General features: G+C 44.9%; 1 protein-coding gene across 2 annotated transcripts in view; it reads right to left on the bottom strand.

The window, feature by feature from the left end:
- sema6bb (sema domain, transmembrane domain (TM), and cytoplasmic domain, (semaphorin) 6Bb) overlaps positions 1–20,643 on the bottom strand; it is an 809,283-nt gene that overhangs the window by 169,486 nt on the left and 619,154 nt on the right. For both annotated transcript variants that reach the window (XM_072482724.1, XM_072482723.1), the window contains one exon: positions 509–599. In XM_072482724.1, coding sequence (XP_072338825.1) covers positions 509–599 — 91 coding nt within the window. The remainder of the gene's footprint in view (positions 1–508; positions 600–20,643) is intronic.

The raw sequence follows: 20,643 nt of genomic DNA, 5'->3' as shown, positions 1-20,643 counted from the left end.
GCTTGGGTCACTGTCTGTGCGGAGTCTGCACGTTCTCCCTGTGTCTGTGTGGGGTTCCTCCAGCTGCTCCGGTTTCCTCCCACTGTCCAAAGATGTGCAGGTTAATTGGATTGGCTGTGATAAATTGCCCGGAGTGTCCGAAAAGGTTAGGTGGGGTTACTGGGAGAGGGTGGAGGCGTGGGCTTAAGTAGGGTGCTCTTTCCAAGGGCTATTGCAGACTTGATAGGCCGAATGGCCTCCTTCTGCACTAAATTCTGTAAATTCTAGGATTTTATGATTCTTTCTGGTCTCTTTGGTTCTCCTCTTCTTGGCAGTACATTTTCCAATTGATGTGTTTGGATGATCAGCCATTAACCAGCCGCCAAAAGCCGAAGTAAAACTGAAATATAACTTTATATTCTACATAATCTAGTCAAATTACAGTGCTTTTTAAAATTTTGAGTGGTTCAGAAATTAATTTGACATAATTGCAGATTTAGCTAATAGATGTTAATGTTTCAAGTCTTACCAGCAAAGAGTGCAACGTTGGCTTGTTTAGGATCATAGGGACATCTTGCCATACCACTGATACTAGATCCGAGAGACTCAAGCGTATCCATCTGAAATAAATAAGGACTATCAGCTTGTAAGCGAATGAGAAATGGATCACATTAGTGCTCAGCAAACTGGTCAGAGTTGAGCGCAATGACCATATTTCATTTGAAATTGAAAAGAAAGTCAATTACAGTGAAACTTTCTTATAATCAACTCATACTGCCTTTATAATGTGTTCATGCAATAAAGAAATCAATTCTAAGGTGGAAAATAAACAGCTGTAAATAAGTTATTGGTCTACCAGCCACTGCTGCATTATCAACATATATAGGTTTGCAAGATTGTAGATGTAAGGACAGTGCACTGTTTGAAACATCTCACTATAATTTAAGACTCAATCTCAATCTCCAATACATTGATCGTGAAACTATGTTCTTTTTGTAATGTCTTTTAGTTCAATTCAGGATTACTGTGAGGAGACTAAGACACAACATGGTATATTTTTGTTATAAAACCTGCAAAGCTGTCCTCTTGGCTCATTCTAAAGTTTTAAAAACTGGACAAACACCTTTTTAAAATGGTTGACGTTATGTCTGTCTGTGACCCTCGAGCAAAATGAGTTACCAGGCAAGTACCAGGGAAACTCATACAATGGAAACTCGTTATTTCTGAAGAGACATCAACAACACATTGTGGGATGCACAGACCAAATTCAAAGAGAGCTATACAAAGGTCATCTGCATTTCATAACCCAGAATGGCCAACTGGAATTATTCATCTGCTAGGACCTTCTTTTAAATTCTTAATGGTTGAGACATTTAACCATCTTGAGGACCCAAGCGAAGGGTACAAATCCTTTGTCAAAGACAGTGTGGAGAGGTGGGAGTCATGTGACACAGATCTCTTGCTTGTGTAACCAACTGCATTGCTCTGCTGTACTGAAAACTCAGTTTGCATTTTACTGTCTAACTGGCAGCATTCAGAAAAAGGGTTCTGGCCAGATGAATACCTGGCCCCATCTGCACTATTTCTACTGGAACTTTTGTACCCTTGCATTCAAGACTGCTTCATCTCTGTGCACCTTTCTCATTGTGTGAAGTCAACACCGTCAGAAAAGTGAAGTATACAGCATTCATTTTCAACCTGCCAACCTCCTGAAGGAATACCTCATTGGACTTTGCTTCTGGTCTCAGGACCCATTTGAAACAGCATTTATTTTCTCTGTGATCTCTGCACCACAAATTATTCTGTTCTTGATCCCTCTTTTACTGTATAAATACAAAGTGGGCAATGTTGCGATCTTCCTCCTGTATTTGCCTGTGTGCAAATAAACTAACCCTCTGAGTTCATCCTTTATAAGGTTTTCTGTGGGGCTATTGCTAGAAATTGGATCACACCAAAACCGAGGGGTTGGAAAATGCGCTATGGCGTATAAAGGGGGTGGCAAATCAAAACACCTTTCTGTTTATGGACAGATGGTGAGAGGATAAATTAATGCAGTTTAAATTAACCCCCTCCATCCATAACAATTACATTAGTTATGTTAGTAAATATCTGTGTAGATGTAAAAATTCTTATGTGTAGTGCAGCCTTCTTTCAGTATGTCATACTTTTTCCATCACTCGCCTATATGTCCTAATTGTTACAAAATAGTAGATTCACTGTGAGAATCCATGGAATCCCTAGAGTGCAGAAGGAAGTCATTTGGCTAAACAAATCTGTACCAACCCTCTGAAAGAGCATTCTACCGAGCCCCACTCGCCCGCCCTATCCCTGTAACCCAGCACATGAATCAATGGCCAATCCATCTAACCTACACATCTTTGGACTGAGAGAGAAAATCAGAGCACCCGGAGGAAACCCACGCAGACACAGGGAGAACGTACAAACTCCACTCAGTCACGCGAGACCGGAATCGAATCCGGATCCCTGGCACTGTGAGGCAACAGTGCTAACTGTTGTGTCACAGAAATGTAATGAGAAATCTGCTAGTATGACAAAGGACTCTTGTTTACTGGTTGATTTGTGCCAATAGTCTGTGTTCGAACATTGTTCTTTTCTAAAGTACTATCTTCTCTCTTTCTCTCATGAGAGTGCTGACCATTTCTGGGAGATGGTTCAATGAATTTTCAGCCATAGTCCATTACAATGCACTAGTGGCCATACCTAATGCTCGAGCATACAGCGAAGCATTGGGATCATTGATCCCCAAAATTCAGGAGGCAATGAGTAACATCTACATTGCAGACTACTATGATCAACTGATCAAATTTTACAAACAGAAAGCGACTGACTTTCTGATTAAATTGTTTGTGACCAACAGTAAACAATCCTCCATGCCAATGCCAAATTGGTTTGGATTGGTAAAATATGTTAATCTTAAAGCAGTCCAGCTTCCAAGCTCGAGCCGAGAAAGACCTCGCTATTCAATGGTGTTATGGGCCAGGGTTTAGAGAACTCCAAAGTATATCATGGAGATCACCTGACCCACGACTTTTACTAGATTGTGGTATGGGGAGCACACGGTCCACTCTACAGGTGTGGTGCAGCAGAAATCTAAAAGTATTTTTTACAGCAAAACAATGCTTATTCTATGAACTCAGTTAACCTTTTAAAAACATACAGTGAACATCTTAGCAACCATCAATTCAAATACAACCCCCAAAGAATACAACCCTCTAAGTAATCCTTAAACTTTTAACATCCACAAGATAAAATCCCTTTTAACAGAAGCACATCAGGTTTAAATTATCTACTGAGAGCAGTTATCACTCTGAATTCACAAAATGATCTAGAGGTAGTCTTTAGGTGGCAGAGAGATCCAAATTATGCCTTCTTTGGCTGGCTGCAGCTCCAACACTGAAACAAAACTAAAAAACAGACACACCCAAGCTTTTCCTCAAAGCGAAACTAAAAAGCAGAGCCAGAGCATAGCTCCACCCACATTCTGACATCACTGCAGCCACTTGAGCAGACAAACATTTTTTAAAGTGACATTTCCATGACAACTGCATTTTGCCGTTTTATTTCGGCCTCTGGGAGCTTCTCTCTGTCAATGCCGCACTGGAGTTATTTCCTGCTGACGAGCACTGCAGGAAAGGCTCCTCGCAGATTGGGGTGCCATTTTGTCTGGCTCCCCGATCTCCCCCCCCCCACCTCCTGCACCCCAAGCAACACCCACTCCGCTTTTGAATCCCCCCTCTCATGCCAACCTCAGGGAGGCCCCCAGGAAAACTCCCTCACCACCCTCTCCACCTCGTAAGGCCCCCCAGGGCCTGATCCCTGGTAATGTCAACCTGCCACCCGGGCACCCTGGCACTGCCAGCTTGGCACACTGGCATTGCCCCTGCCAGCTTAGCAGTGTCATCCTGACAGTGCCAAGGTGACCGGGTGTCAGAGGGAGCGCCAGGTTGCCATCCTGCCCTGTCCCTGACCAACTCGGGTCTCTAATGGGCTGGAAGAGCTCCCCAGGTGCCATTATGATTGGTACATGTTTGTGGAAGCCAACACTAAAGGGTGATCTGGCAAGGTCTCCCAGGCATGGCCTTTAGATCCTGGGCACCGGGGGAATCTTGCTTTGTGGCTCATTTAAATATGCTGATCTACATCATGCCCAGTGAGGGCGGGATCCAGATCACAGCATCTCACAAGATTTTGTTAAATCTCACGAGGCGTTTCGAGCATCGTACATTTTGTGAGAGGCCTCCCATGAGATTCAACAGCTTCGTTCCAACATCAAGTCGGGAAAGACGAGGCCGCTCAATCGTGCTCAGAGTCTTTGTTTCCATGGGTCACAACCTCCCCTTTAGGTTCCACCTCATCGGCAGAGCATCAGTACAAACAGGGAAGTCTGCCAGTGTCCAGCAAATCCTGAAAGTAATCTCAGAGACATTTGGATAGGCAATTGTTCTAAGAGCCACAAATGAATGGGAGATGGCCTGAAAACTGTCCACAGGTCATCATATAACCAGTAGCTCTGACAGAGATGAACAAGAAAACAGCCATCTGTAGTGTTGACTCAATAAATAGGGGCAATTTCAAATTTTCTTAATAAAACGTTTGGTCAAAAAATTGCTATTTTATCCTTCAAAGGACATTTACAGGAGGTGCCAGCTACATGAATACCAACATAGTCTGTATGAATAAAATATATTCTAGGCACAATATTTCTGTAACAGGCTGTCAAAATTCTGGTAACACTGAACATAGATTGCACACCAGAAAGAATCTATTTCCTTTGATCTCTTCACGCTTTCAACTATCAAAATGGAGCAGAGGCTTCTTATAACTATTGACTTTATTGAGAGATTAAAACTAGGCGTAGTGAAGAATTACAGCAATTTTTGAAATTCCTGTCAGGAGGCCTGCTAGTTGTTACAGCTGTATGCATGCTGACCAGGGTGAAAAATTGAATTGACTTTTTAACAGCTACATTCCTATTTCCTTAAAATGTGAGGCCCAATATATACAGCAAGGACAATGTGCGTTCCACAAAGAAGCTTTGGATTATATTCAACCAAATGAGAATTCCTGCAACACTCAGTTTCAGCCGCGAGAAGGGGCAGGTCGATAACTCTGGTGACAAAGCTGTACCATGGTGTTTTTAGCTTATTGGCTTATTCCTCGTCTGTAAGTGCACCTGATCTTTATCAGCAACAAATAATTCAGCAGCATAGGTTGGACATAAATTTCATGTTGTCGCCTTCCCTCTACCCACCACCACACATTCCAAGGAAAAATGTACTCATTCTACCTTCTTGGGCTCCAGGAATTTGGGGGCTTTAGTGTTGGACAGCACCATGATTGAGTAGACAAGAAGGAGGGGTGAGTAATTCAGAGAAATAAAATCTTGAACAAGGTGCGTTGACTGGTGGCACGGTGATACAGTGGTTAGCACTGCTGCCTAACAATGCCAGGGACCTGGGTTCGATTGCAGGCTAGGTCTGTGTGGAGTTTGCACGTTCTCCCTGTGTCTGTGTGGGTTTCCTCGGGTGCTCCGGTTTCTTCCCACAGTCCAAAGATGTGCAGGTTAGGTGAATTGGCCATGCTAAATTGCCCCTGAATGTCCAAAGATGTGCAGGTTAGGTTACGGGGATAGGGTGGTGTGGGCGGGGAAGTGGACCAGGGTAGTGCACTTTTTCAGAGGGTTGATGCAGACTCGATGGGCCAAATGGCCTCCTTCTGCACTGCAGGGATTCTATGAAGACTAGATTTCAGGGTAAAAATTTTGCTCAGCCGTAAATATCGTGCTGCTTTTCAGAGCCAGTTAAATTTTTTGTTAGGCCACCTTTGTTAACATATTCCTGGCAAACTCCCAACACTGTTGCCATTCTTTACAGACTGCCTGAGGGAAGGAAGTTGCAGTCCTGTTACACCAGTCCAAAGACACAAGGCAACCATAGGGGCTGTAACATTGGATCTGACTGCAGTGCCGGTGCTTCTTCAGGATAACAAACCCATAAAGACTCTTTTCTTCTATCTTGAACCCAATAAAGACTACTCAGATCTTTGGGGCTTCAGCAAAAGAGGCCTGTGAAGGACCTAATCCAGCTTTGTGGAACAAGGTGGTCTTAGCAGTGAATGTGCTCCCTCTAGCAATGCTTGCATGACTACTCAGTCCATAGACTGCTACAGGGTGACCGATCAAGTATCTCTTGTCACCACAATGTGTTTACTCGGTGCAGCTCTCACAACATTGATCACTACCGGCCACCTACTTCCTATGCACAAGAGATAGTACAATACCCTTCACACCCCTTCCCTTGTGCAAGTCATCCTTTATTCACAGCTACACATGTAGTGAAGCAGTCGAAGACTTACATGATAGGTTTTTCATTCTCCAAGAACCTGTTCTCGTCCTATGATCTCTGTGTGGACTGCCCTTCATGGAATGACACAGAGTGCCTTCATTCAGTCTCTCGACCTCAGCTAGTTGTAGAAAACTAAGGAATAACACTACAATCCCCCAGGGAGCTTGCTGCAGATCGCTAGCCAGGCACCTCGTAATGTCAAAGAAGGTGACGTGATGGGTACCTGCCACCTGTAGGATGCTAGGACTGAGAAGTGACATATGGTAGGCGAGCCACTGTGGTCTTAAATAGAAACAAGGTTGTCCAATTCCGTGTCAGTGAGATGTTTTAGTGACTGATGGCACTGGTATGGAATGATATGCGATGAGGTGGATGAGGGCTGTGAGAAAGCAGAATAAGTTGCAAAGAAACACAGTGTGTCAGCAAGTGACTGATTTGAGTTGCCAAAGGAAAACTATGTGGGAGAACTTTTGACCATTGGTTCTTATACAGCTGAGGGCCTCCATTATGGATTCTATCCATTGCGATTTGGAAGTACCTAACTACCTTCTAAGGAAAGTTTTGTTTTCTGAGGCATTTACCAAGGGTTGCATGAAGTTGCCCCCTAGATCTTCAGACAGGGAAGTGTAAATATTACCATGATAGAGGTCAAAGGAATATTAAGGGCAAGTGTCACAGCTATCGCAGCTAAGTCCAATCCTCACTAAGTTATTGATACCACTTCTCCAGGGGTTTTCTAATCTTCTGCTGTAACGTCAGATGACGATTGAGGGGAACGTTTGGGTTTCTGCTGACGTTCTGTCAAAATTACAGCAGCAGATCAGGAGAAGCCTACAAAAATTTGTAGTACAGGTTTGTAGCATAGTATCGGGCTGGTATATACAGTGCTTATGTGGGACTGAGTACCGTACTGCCCACATTGATATAAGAAGTCACATGGCCCAGAGCCAGGGTCAGTCGGTGGTTGACCGGAGACATGTTAAGATCTCGACATGAAGATAGCTCCTTGCTTGTATCTTTTATCCTACATATGTATACAGTTACAAATAGTTAATAAAGATTGACTGTTAACAAATGGAAGACCACCTTACAGACATATTCTGTATCAAAAAGCACCACAACAGAATTCTCCACCCTTGTATTACAAGAATGGATCAACATAGAAGGGGGAATGAAACATAGCTGATCTTTTCTGTCCTTAGCACAATCTGAATGAAGCCAGTTAGAGTGGTTCAACTTCCATCCTGATCCCAATGTTTTGTAGAGCCAATGCCATGTTCCTTAGCTGTCCTGTTTTGTTACCAGTTTGCTGTATTTTAGCAGCACGTTTTATTTGCTTTGTCACGCCTCCCTGGCTAAATATTCTGCTGAGAATCACAAGGTCCTTGGACAAAAGGCAGGGTGAGTGATTAGTGAATCTGGAATCAACAACAAGCAAGTGGAAGGGGGAAAGGCACAGAAAAACCATGGACATATATTTTTGGATTTCATGGATTTTTTGGGGCTGTGTTAATAGTATGTTATTGTGTGACTTTGCACAAACATTGATGGATAAAACTGATTGCGTACACTGTAGTGATGTTGCTCGAATATAATTCCATTATGTTTTCACTATACGTGTTGATGTTTTGCTGGAAGGTATGCAACTGCTTTGCTTCTCCTTTTGCCAAAGTCTTTACATACCAAAAGAAAAGATTGATTTTTTTTTGTCTATCTCCAAAAAAACATATGCTTGTCAAGATTAAAAGTGTAATGATATATAATAAAAGTGAAATGAAATGAAAGGCAGCCATGAACAAGTGGCACAGTTAATACCAATGCATTTGATGCTGTCACCTCCATGATTTCTTTTGTTAATAGACTGCCATCATATTTAATATGCTACTGAAATTTCTCAGCGATAAAGATATGAAAAACATATAACACCTACTTCAAACAAAATATTATTTTTAAAACGTTCTCATTTTCAGCTAACGGCATTAACTTGTTTCGGGCTGATTCATAATATCTCACGCTAGAGAGGCTGGTTTAGCACAGTGGGCTAAACAGCTGGCTTGTAATGCAGAACAAGGCCAGCAGCGCGAGTTCAATTCCCGTACCGGCCTCCCCGAACAGGCGCCGGAATGTGGCGACTAGGGGCTTTTCACAGTAACTTCATTGAAGCCTACTTGTGAAAACAAGCGATTATTATTATTATGAACTAATCTTCGGGCTTCTGTGCTGTGCTTCATAGTTACTCTCAGTAACCCACTGTTGGTTAATTATTCTTTAAGAGCAAGACTGTTGGCTCTTCTTTATGCGCGTGGGGTCGGGGGGTTTGATGGCAGGATTAGGATTGGAGCTCATTAGTACTCAATCCACTGCACTCCCTCCAGCATAAGGGGAATGAGAACCTTCAGACCCGTGTTGTCTATTCTAGCTGTTGCTAGTTAATGTATGCACGTCTACTGATCAAATTGAACTGTGTATATGGCTTGTCACTCCTAAACTCTCAACATGTTATCCTAAGGGTTCTTTTTCTTCTTCTTATCCTCACTGATGAAATCAGGGCACATTACATTGTCTCGTATTCAAGCTCATTCATTCTGCTGATCTCAATATAATGGGCCACCTTATCTCTTTCCTTCCCCCTGTAATCTTAAAAGCATTTAAAACCTATGTTTGGCGTCATCAAAGGAGGATTTCTGGATTTTGCTAATCTGCTCTCCTATTCTTTTATGCAAAGCAGGACGAGTTCTTCACTTCGGATTCAAAATAATTGCAAACTCTAACTGCTGAAAACATTTCCCTGAGCGACATTCCAAATCAAAATTTTCATGCATGAGGTAGGTGTTGTGTTTTGGGGTTAATTTATTGAGACAAGGCACATGAGAACATTTGCACAGAGACATAAACTTTGAAGCCCCCAGCGTCAGAGCTGTGTGTGCTTTGCTTAAGCAAAAGTGAAACTAAAATGGATTGCATGACACACTTCCTTCCTGGTGATGTCATGTCCCTATCCATTTAATGTATACTACAACAGTAGGTAGCCTATTAGAACACGCTATAGGCCAATTGAGAAACAAATTCTCCTCACCTCCCTCTAATCCTTGTCCCAATTAATTTAAATTTATGCCCCTTGATTACGGACTTCTCCGCTAAGGGAAAAGAATATTGATTTCAGTCAAAGTGGTAGGACACTCAATCTTCCTCCTCTGGTCCATTTTCCATCTGAAGAAGCCCAATGAGCACTGCCCCCTCCCCAGCAACTCAATCCAACATATATCCCTTTTTCTGGGTACCGGCAACTTACTCAGTGTCAGTCATCTAGCTACCTAGTCTGACCAATGGATACAAGACAGGTAATCCAAATGTCAGTGTGGTTACCACTTCCCCTGTTCATCACCCTGCACAAGGTCAGCTTTTCTGTTTACATCGTGCTGAGGGTCATAGATTTATCTTTTCTTGGTCTTATCCATTTGAAGAAATTATTTCTCACTAAATCTAATAAACCCTTTAATCATCTTAAGCTGCTAAATATGCAGCCTCACAGATCAGAGATGTTCACTGAAACATCACCATCAATTTGCATTTGTAGAACATTTTTAACATTGTAAAATATCATAGGATTAATATCAAACACCTCTTTTTTTAAATAGTAGGGTTACATTAGCTACCCTCCAATCTGAAGGAACTGTTCCAGTGTCTATAGAATCTTGTAAGATAACCACCAATGCATCCATTATTTCTTGGGCCACTTCCTTCAGTACTCTGGGATGTACTTTATCAGGCCCTGGAGATTTATTGGCCTTCAATCCCATCAATTTCCCCAACACCATTTCTCCAGTAATACTGATTCCTTCAGTTCCTCCCTCTCACTAAACCCAGCGTTTCTGGTATGGTTAGATGGTCAGAACACTGTCAAATGAACTTTGACCATGAAAAGTGTGATGTGATGTATTTTGGGAGGACTAACAAGGCAAGGGAATATACAATACATGGTAGGATCCTAGGAAGTACAGAAGGACCTTGGTGTGCATGTCCATAGATCCCTGAGGACACCAGGACAGTTAGATAAGGTGGTTAAGAAGGCGTATGGGAACTTGCCTCTATTGGCAGAGGCATAGAATACAAGAGCAGCGAGGTTACAAAGGAACTGTACAAATTGTTGGTTAGGCCACAGTTGGAGTACTGTGTGCAGTTCAGGTCATTGCTCTTTAGGCTAGAAGTGATTGCACTGGAGAGTTTCACCGAGATGTTGCCTGGGCTGGGGTGTTTCAGCTATCATGAGAGACTGGATAGGCTGGGGTTGTTTTCCTTGGAGCAGAAAATGCTGAAGGGGTCCGGACTGAGGTGTATAAAATTATGAGGGGCAGATTTAAGGTAAGGGATAGGAGTTTAGGGGATTTGAGGAAAAACCATTTCACCCAGAGGCTGGTTGGAATCTGAAACTCACTGCCTGAAAAGGTGGCAGAGGTGGGAACCCTCAAAACATTTAAGAAGTGTTTTGATGAGCACTTGAAGCGCCATAGCAGACAAGGCTTTGGGCCAAGTGCTGGAAAATCGGATTAGAATAGGTAGGTGCTTGATGGCCAGCATGGACATGATGGGCAGAAGGGCCTCTTTCCCTGCTGTAAAACCTCTTATGACTCTATAGTTCCCCAGACTTTAGTGCCTAGACAGCTGAAAGCCAATGGTGGAGCATTTAGAACAGGGGATGTACAAGAGACCTAGGGCGAAATTCTCCAGAATCGGTGCGACGTCCACCGACTGGCGCCCAAAATGGCGCAAATCAGTCGGGCATCGCGCCGCCCCAAAGGTGCGGAATGCTCCGCATCTTTGGGGGCTGAGCCCCAACCTTAAGGGGCTAGGCCCGCGCCGGACTAATTTCCGCCCCGCCAGCTGGCGGAAAAGGCCTTTGGTGCCCCGCCAGTTGGCGCGGAAATGACATCTCCGGGCGGCGCATGCGCGGGAGCGTTAGCGGCTGATAATGGCCTTCCCGCGCATGCGGAGTGGAGGGAGTCTCTTCTGCCTCCGCCATGGTGGAGACTGTGGTGAAGGCGGAAGGAAAAGAGTGCCCCCACGGCACAGGCCCGCCCGCGGATCGGTGGGCCCCGATCGCGGGCCAGGCGACCGTGGGGGCACCCCCCGAGGCCAGATCGCCCCGCGCCCCCCCCAGGACCCCGAAGCCCGCCTGCGCCACCTTGTCCCGCCGGTAAGGTAGGTGGTTTAATCTACGCCGGCGGGACAGGCATTTTAGCAGCGGGACTTCGGCCCATCTGGGCCGGAGAATCGCGGGGGGGGGGGCCAACTGGCGCGGCGCAATTCCCGCCCCTGCCGAATATCCGGTGCCGGAGAATTCGGCAACCGGCGGGGGCGGGATTCATGCCAGCCCCCGCCGATTCTCCGACCCGTCGGGGGGTTGGAGAATCTCGCCCCAGAACTGGAGGAACAGTGAATTCTCAGTGGGTTTTAGGACTAGAAGGTCATATAGATAGGCGGGGACAAGCGCATGCAGGGATCTGAAAATATGATGAGAATTTTTAAAAATGAGGCCCTGTTTAACAGTAGCCAATGTAGATTAGGGGTGATGGGTAAACAGGACTTGTTACCAGTTAGGACATGGATAGCAGAATTTTGTATGAACTTGAGTTTATGGAGGGTGGAGGAGGGGAAGCCGGCAGGAATGTGTTGGGTAAATTAGGCTTAGATGTAACAAAAGGCAGGCAATGTTACGGAGATAAAAACCTGTGGTCTTGGTGATGGAGTAGATCTGTGATCAGAAGCTCCTCGAGGTCAAATATGTCACTAAGTTTGCAAGCTATGTGGTTCAGCCTCAGTCACGAGGGAGGCAGAAGGAATGAGTAACTAGGCAACAGAGTTTGTAGCACAGATTGTAGACTATGGTTTCAATCCTCCCAATATCTAATTGGAGGAATTTCTGCTTATACAGTGGTGAATGTGGACAAGCAGCATGTCCATTTGGAGACAGTGTAGTGATCCAGAGAAAGGTGGTAAGTGGAGCTAGGTTGAGGACATGTTTTCAGATGGTGTCACTGAGGGATAGCAGGTAGATAGGAGAAATATAGGAGAGAACCCAAGGATAGATCCTTGGGGAATACCAGAGGTAACAGTTTCGGAGTGAGGTTCAAAGTCTTTGCAGGTGATTTTCTAACAAGAGTTGTATTGCCCTTGATTATGTTATTCTGTTCAATGCTGCATTTCTACCTTCATGTAACCATTATAAGTGGTTGCCTTAAATGTTGTTTGAGCTAGAAGCATACTTAATTTGCACATTTGCCTTGAATTGGTACTCAAACAAGCTCCTATCATGCTAAATAAATGTTAATGTTGGGTATATATGTTGGTATGTGTTAAACTGGCTTTGACCAGCAGGAATTTTGGAAGCTTGGTCAAAGATGTATGATCGCTTTGTTAATGCTAACACACCGGGGCTTTGAAATGACCATGTGGGATGGGAGTACGAATATTTAACTTGCTTGATAGAATTTCCTCTTCCACTATTTTACTGCTGTTAGCGCATTTATTTGAAATGGGTTAAAATAGCGGAGAGAAGAATTTTAGTCAAACACATTAACAGTCTATAAGTTGGTATCTCGCGATGTGATCCCAGGGCTCATATTACTGAACTGTAAATGTCCATTAGTGTCTGTTAGATTTAATGCACCGAGTATCTGCAGTCTCTTAGAGTTAGAAAAGAAGTGAAATGGAGAAAGTTGAAGCTGATGGAGTGTGATCTCCTGAAGTCAAAGTTTCCATGCATGTTATGTGGATAGAACCACTAAGGACTTTAAAAAGAACCGAATGTGGTGCAGACCAAGACACCTGACAAAACTCTGGTAATAGAGATTGATAGCAGTGCATTTGTCTCTGTAATCTGAGAGAGGATATTAAAAAAATGATCTCCAGAGTTAGAGCCACAGTCTGTTAAATGTGTACTTAAAATATGTACCTCTGGAACATTAGAGCTGATGGGGAAATCTCAGCGAAATGAAAGTCAGTTCTTTTGCTTGGAATTGCTAACAGTAAAAGAGAGATGAACTTTCACTGTCTGAAAGAAACTGTCTGGAAAAGATTCGGTTATATCCCTGTTATATTGCATTCTTAATATTGCTGTGGTGTCTTTTCAGCATCAGTGTTAAATGTGAGCTAACGCTGCCAAGTTGCAAGAAGCCAGCTTGTATCTCTCGCACTTGAACATCTGAACATTGGTGCAAAGGAAACTTAGCTTGGTCCTGATGCCCATCATGATAGAACAGGCGACTAATGTTATGAAGGCTTGTGCGTAAATGTTTGGAACATGACCAGTACCTGTGGAACTATAGTTTGGCAATAAGTCAGGAGCAGAGGAGGGCATGGGAGAACGCTGGGGAAGGTGATAAAGAGCTGCCTGAAAAGCAAATGGGAATAATTATATGTTTTATTCAAAACCTTGGGCGCGATGAACCGTCCTCATCGCGCCTGACTCGGTGGAACATCTCGAGAGATCGCGCAATCTGGATTTCATCTTCGCTGGGCAAGATCCTAATTAACATATTTAAATGAACCATTAAGCTAATTTAAATATGTCTGCACCAGATTCTCCTGAAGCCTGGGATCAAAAACCCACGTCTGGGAGACCTTGTCATGGCATCGTTTGGTGACAATGCCGCCACCCCCCCCCCCCCCCCCCCCCCCACCACCACCCTCCCACCCCCAAGCTGTCACTATCTCAACACCTCAAAACCTGTACCTTCCCTTTCTTCTAAATTTCACCTGTTTTCAAAGTCCAAATGGAGTGACACCAAATGAATATTGTTAATGGTTGGTTGATTATGTTGTCAAAGATACACCAGTGATGGGAATTATTTGATTAAGGACTGAGAGCACATATAAAGTAGTCAGCTGGGACACTGAGTTACTAGTTAGGAGGCCGGAATCTGTAATGCTGTATCCTGGGAATAAATCTATTCCCAAGTACTCTCCTCTCCATTGGGAAAGCCAAATTCTGACTGGGTGACTGCTTCGCGGAACACCTTTGCTCAGTCCGCAAGCTTGACTCGGATCTTTCAGTTCCAATGATAACCTCACGCTCACATTTCTGTCCTCGGCCTGCTGCCATACTCCAGTGAAGCCCAACGCAATCTGGAGGAACAGCACCTCAGCATCCGATTAGGCACTGTACAGCTTTCTTCACTCCACACCGAACTCAACAACTTCAGACCATGAACTCAGTCCTCCATTTTACTTTATTGTCCCCCAAGTGCGAGTCTGTATCTTGCTCACATGTTTTTGCTTTCAGGCAGAACTAACCTTTATTCTGTTGTCAACACTTTCTCTGGATCAATGATTTGTTCCACTACTAGTACCATTACCAGTCCTTTTCCCTTTAGTCCCCTGACATCTTGGTCATTTATTCTCCCCTGTTCTCTAACCTATCCCTGCCCTTTACTTTTGCTCCACCTGATCCTCCATCCCCCCCTCCTTTTTCATAAAGTCCATCACATTTTCCCTCTCTCCGGTTCTGAAGAAGTATCATATTGGACTCGGAACATGAATTTTGTCTCTCTGTCCACGCATGTTGCCAGACCTGCTGAGCCTTTTGAGCACTTACTGTTTTTATATTATATAAAATCCTATTTCATGCAGACCCCCGATAGACTTAGCATTAATTATTTTAAGGCAGGTGTAAAGTCCCATTCCTGTTGCATCACTGCACTCTATAAGCAGGTTGCATCTCGCTCAATGTACTTGTCACAATGTCATCTGGTGGAAAAATTGCAATTTAACCAGCTGGATTTCTTGGTGATACAACTCAAGTTGGGAGTAAGCTAATGAAATTCATCAGTTTTCTTCCAACAGCACTGAGCTTTTCTTAGAAATCATTGCGTTGACTGGCAGATTGGGGACAAGAACAGGGCTGTGTCGTATTTCATGACAAGAAGAATTTGTTCCTACAAATCACAATTACTTTTAAATGAGTTGCAGATAGAAAAATGGATACCTGGTTATGATTACAAGGCTGTAATCTAATCAAAGAGTTCAGATGTAGTAATAAACTAGATCAAAGATCAAGTGATTTACAATCGCCATCTCAATTTCGCAGCAAACTCGGCTTTATTCCCCGGCACCTGCGATTATTTATAATGTGTATTGTTTCAATTTTATGTGAGGATAGTTTTGGGTTTTTTTTATCATCGGGTTTTGAGCAGCCGGAGGTCGGCAGTGCAGGCAGGAGCAGTCGCTGTGCTTCATGCTCATGAGATAGGAGGTTTAAATTTGTCAGAAGAGGTTTTACCGCCAGGACCTAGAGTGAGACTTGATCCCATGCTAGCGGGCAGCAGGATCCGGAGCGTGCACTTTGTCAGTGTGGGCCAATTAACAGGTTGCTGTTGGGACTATTGGCCAATTGAGGATGGCGGTCTGCCACTCTGAACTGCCGGTCCAATCAGAGGGGCAGACAGCTTTGGCAGCACCACTGCTAGCGGTGGACACTGCTGAGACTGCAAAATGAGGGAGATTGCTCTTCCATGGTGAGGTGCCCTCAAAGACCAGTTAAGTTTCTTTCGGTAAATCGGGGCCACACAGGCAGGCCGAATGATTGGGGTCATATTCCAGTGGCGTACTTAGCCACAGGGGTGGCCATTGCCACCAGAAGCCTCTTCCATGGTCCATAGAATGGCCATTAGGAGATGACCCAATTGCTGGAAACCCACAGGGATGATGCCAGAGTCTCCCGATATCATAATGGGCCCTCCCAACACAGGGTAATTGCTGGGGAGCCCATGAAATGGTCCTCAATTGGGCGTTTATGTGGCTCAATTAGCCACCTAGCAGATGACTGTATCATTGAGGTTCCTCTCACTCGTAATATGACATGGAGGTGGGAAGACAGCAGGCTCCCCCCTCAATATTATCAACCCACTCTGTCCTTCACCATCGCTCCCTCTTCAGGTAGCAAGAGGGCTTTTGTGACCATGGGGTTCCATCGGATTGATCCATGATTATCCTTGTCTAAATACTGCAGTGATTTTCCGTTGCCTTTTGCAGGATGGCTGACCAGGAATCTCTCCCACTCTTGCCACCTGCCATCAGGCATAATGGGAGGATTTACAGGCTGCTAATCAATCTGTCAGGCCACTTTGTGAACACACCTTCCATGGTCATCCAGTCTTGAAGTCATGTAAAGATCTGAAAAGTAAAGAACACCACCACAAGAAGATAAATCTATCAAAAACTGCAGAGGTCACTGGAAAGTTCCAAGAACAAGAACCTGGATAGTTTCTATTCACCCTGCAGATCATTAGACCAAGGCCTAATATTTGCATAGTCCTCACTCAGCTGAAATTGGCCACTCTGAACAGACTGTGCATTGAACCATGGGAACCCTGGTTCAGTTATATTGCAGGTGGTACAGTCACCAATAGTGTTAACAGAGCTGAAATCGGAATCCATTTTAGTTTTGAAGATAGTGAAACACGATGACACAAATGATTCATGTAAATACTGGAACAATGTGCAGAGGACATTTCAAATGGTTGCAACTATTATCTTGCAGCTTAATTTCATGATCATTTAATTTTTAAGGGTTAATGAGTTTTCATCGATGGCTTCTCTTTAATTTTTGCTGGCATTGAAGTTACAGCCAGCTATTAATACTATAACCTGACCTTGATGAATTACCTGTCTCAACAATAAGTCGAGGAAACTTCTTTCATGGGTTTCATTTGTATAGATTCAAATCTGTGGGGAATATCTTTTACCGTGAGTATACTTTTGCTTTTCCACATTTTCCCTTCACCTTTTGCCTCTTCCACTCAGAAAGGTTCTTGCTGGGATTTGGTTCAATGGCCTGAGTTTTTTGCCTGTCGGGCACATGCACTCGGTGGGGCCGCTGTGAAATGCGCTTCCGGTTGTGATCTAGCCACCAATTAATAGCTAATCAGAGTGAAATGCCCGCTCTAAAAGGTGAGCGCTGCCGGTAAGGCGGGAAGAGGGTGGGCGGACAGCTGCCTCCAGGAAATGCAGTATTGTTCCAATGACATTTGCACCCAAAACATGCTGCAAACCTCTCTGTATCATGCAGACTCATGCGGAGGGTGGCACGATGGCACAGTTGTTAGCATTGTTGCCTCACAGCGGCAGGGACCTGCATTCAATTCCAGCCTCGGGTGACTGTGTGGAGTTTGCACTTTCTCCCCGTGTCTGCGTGGGTTCCTCTGGGTGTTCCAGTTTCCTCCCAGTCCAAAGATGTGCCCGTTAGTTGCATTAGCTATGCTAAATTACCCATTTTGTCAAAAGATTAGGTTACAGGAATGGGGATTGGTATAAACTCAATGGGCTGAATGGCCCAGTTCTGCACTGTAGGGATTCAATGAATCAAGCAAATGGCAGCATAACGCATAATAACTCAACCCTTCAGCACATTCTTTTATTTTATTTCAGCCTGGACATTTTATCCTGCCCTAGAATGGTGAAAAAAACGTGAAGGCACCGAGCGTAGAAGCGCACAGACCACATAAAATTAGGGCCAATTGCATGCTTATTGGGCTTAATTGCCCTTTCAATTGTCAGCAGGTGCACTTCTAACTCATGCAGACCCGCTGAATGAAATAACGTGCGAGGGCGTCATGACACAAACCCGATGTCTTCTCGCACGAGCCTGGGTCGGGTGCGCATCCGCTCAAGCTCCGTAAAATTCCAGCCAATGGGTTTGACGTGCCAAATGGAACTTAAACAAGTAGCTGCTCGTCAGAATAGAGTGTACGTGATGGCAGCATGGTGGCGCAGTGGTTAGCACTAGGACTGTGGCGCTGAGGACCCGCGTTCAAATCCCGGTCCAGGGTCACTGTCCGTGTGGAGTTTGCATGTTCTTCCAGTATCTGCGTGGGTTTCACCCTCACAACCCAAAGATGAGCAGGGTAGGTGGATTGGCCATGCTAAATTGCTCAATTGGAAAAAAAAGAATTGGGTACTCTAAATTATAGATTTAAAAAAAGAATAGTGTGTATGTGCATGGATGTCCCATCTGGTGAGTTAGGTTAAAATTACTGCCTAAGTGGTAACATGTTAGCCAGCACGCAGTATATTACAGACGAACCCGGTCGTTTACTTTCTCAGCACTCAAACGTGTGCATTTTCCAAAGGTTATCCAAGTTATAAATAAATAACCTTTATTGTCACAAGTAGGCTTACATTAACACTGCAATGAAGTTACTGTGAAAAGTCCCGAGTCGCCACACTCCGGCGCCTGTTTGGGTACACAGAGGGAGAATTCAAAATTCTGAGCTGGTACGGGAATTGAACCAGCGCTGCTGGCCATGTTCAGCATCACAAACCAGCTGTCTAGCCCACTGAGCTAAACCAGCCCACTGCACAAATGGAATATGTTGGTTCAATACTTTGAAAAGCTAGTGGAGCTGCTTCTTTCAGACAACACAAAGTTAGCAGCCGACAGAGAAGGAGACACATGTTTAGTACAATACTGTCTTCTTTCTGCTGATTAAGAACCACCTGTTTGTCACAATTACCAGCGGGGGACACTGAATAGCCACCAGGAGCAAGGGCCATGGTTGAATTTATTCCTGTAAGAGGGATATAATGGCTAATCATAGCATCCAATCTACTGCTCCAGTTGAAAAATTTCCCTACCCAAGTGACTTGGTATCATGCCCATATGATATATACATGCACTGAATTACCCAAAGACCTCATCTTGTGGCCTGAAGGGTAATTGTTAAATTAACTCTTTTAATAATCTGAAAATAAATGGCACAAAATAATGGCCGCGATTCTCCGACCCCCCCACCAGGTCGGAGAATCGCCGGGGGCTGGCGTGAATCCCACCCCCGCCGTGTCCCGAATTCTCTGCCACCAGAGATTCGGCGGGGGCGAGAATCGTGCCGTGCCGGTCGGCAGGAATCGCGCCAGTTGGCGGGTCCACCCCCGGCGATTCTCCGGCCCACGATGGGCCGAAGTCCCGCCGCTGTCAACCTTCGGCCGCCGGCGTGGAATAAACCTCCTTTTGAACGGCGGGACAAGGCAGCGCGGGCAGGCTCCATGGTCCTGGGGGGGGGGGGGGGGGGAGATCTGGCCCCGGAGGATGCCCCCATGGTGGCCTGGCCCGCGATCGGGGCCCACCGATTCGCGGGCGGGCCTGTGCCGTGGGGGACTCTTTTTCTTCCGCCTTCACCATGGTCTTCACTATGGCGGAGGCAGAAGAGACCCCCTCCGCTGCGCAGTGATACCGTGAGCGGCCGCTGATGCTCCGCACATGCGTTGCCCGGTGAAGACCTTTCGGCGCCGGCTGGCGTGGTGCCAAAGGCCTTTCCCGCCAGCTGGCAGAGCGGAAATCACTCCGGCGCGGGCCTAGCCCCTCAAGGTGCAGAGAATTCCGCACCTTTGGGGCGGCCCAACGCCGGGGTGGTTCCCGCCACTCCATTACGCCGGAACCCCCTGCCCCGCCGGGTAGGGGAGAATCCCGCCCCATGTTTTCCAAAAAAATAAGTGCTTTTTCTTGTTTGAAACCAACCCTAGTATAAGCACAATGCAGGTGCAGACATTCACAAATCATCAATAAGACACTCAATGTTTGTTTGTGCTCTGGGCCATGGGCGTTGATGGCATAGCTAGGAGTTGCTGTCCATCCCCAATTATTCTGTGAGTGCAGTTAAGATTCAACCACATTGTTGTGGATCTGGAGTCACATGTAGGCCAGGCCAGGTAAGGATAACAGATTTATTTTCCTAAATGGGGCTTGGGGAACCAGATTGGTAATTTATGAGAATTGATGATAGTTTCATGGTTTTCATGGTTCACATTACTCAGGTTAGCTTTCAAATATTTGCTTCAAATGAACGCCTGATTGTAGCCAAATTCTCTGATTGGACAATGTTCTATCAGCTGTCAGGCATTTATCCCAATACTGTGCGATTGCACATAAGGAAATTCAATGTTGAATTATTAGTGAGTACTGACATTGATTAATGAAGCATATTATCATTCCTGTGAATTTCATTAATGGAGAACATGTTTGTGGGTTATAAGGCGCACCAGAATTTGTAATCCCTGGATTCGAACTACCTGTAGTAATTTGTTTGTGTGCTGGGTGATAATGAGTGTGCAAATTAAATTGCGGTATAGTCGATTAACGTCCTGGGGAGTTGAATGACCAGGATCATAGAGAGGGCTTTAAATTAATGAAGCGGGCGGATGGGGGGTGGGTGCGGAATATATGAAAGGGTAAATCCAAAAGCATGAAGAGAAAAGTCAATGCTGGAGAGCAGAGCAGAGATTTGAGTGAAAATAAGCAGAGTGGGTC

This window comes from Scyliorhinus torazame, chromosome 18 (genome assembly GCF_047496885.1).
Source record: "Scyliorhinus torazame isolate Kashiwa2021f chromosome 18, sScyTor2.1, whole genome shotgun sequence".
In the NCBI taxonomy this organism is placed as follows: Eukaryota; Metazoa; Chordata; class Chondrichthyes; order Carcharhiniformes; family Scyliorhinidae; genus Scyliorhinus; species Scyliorhinus torazame.
The sequence above is the reverse complement of the archived record's forward strand: the minus strand, read 5'-3'. Positions and strand labels throughout refer to the sequence as shown.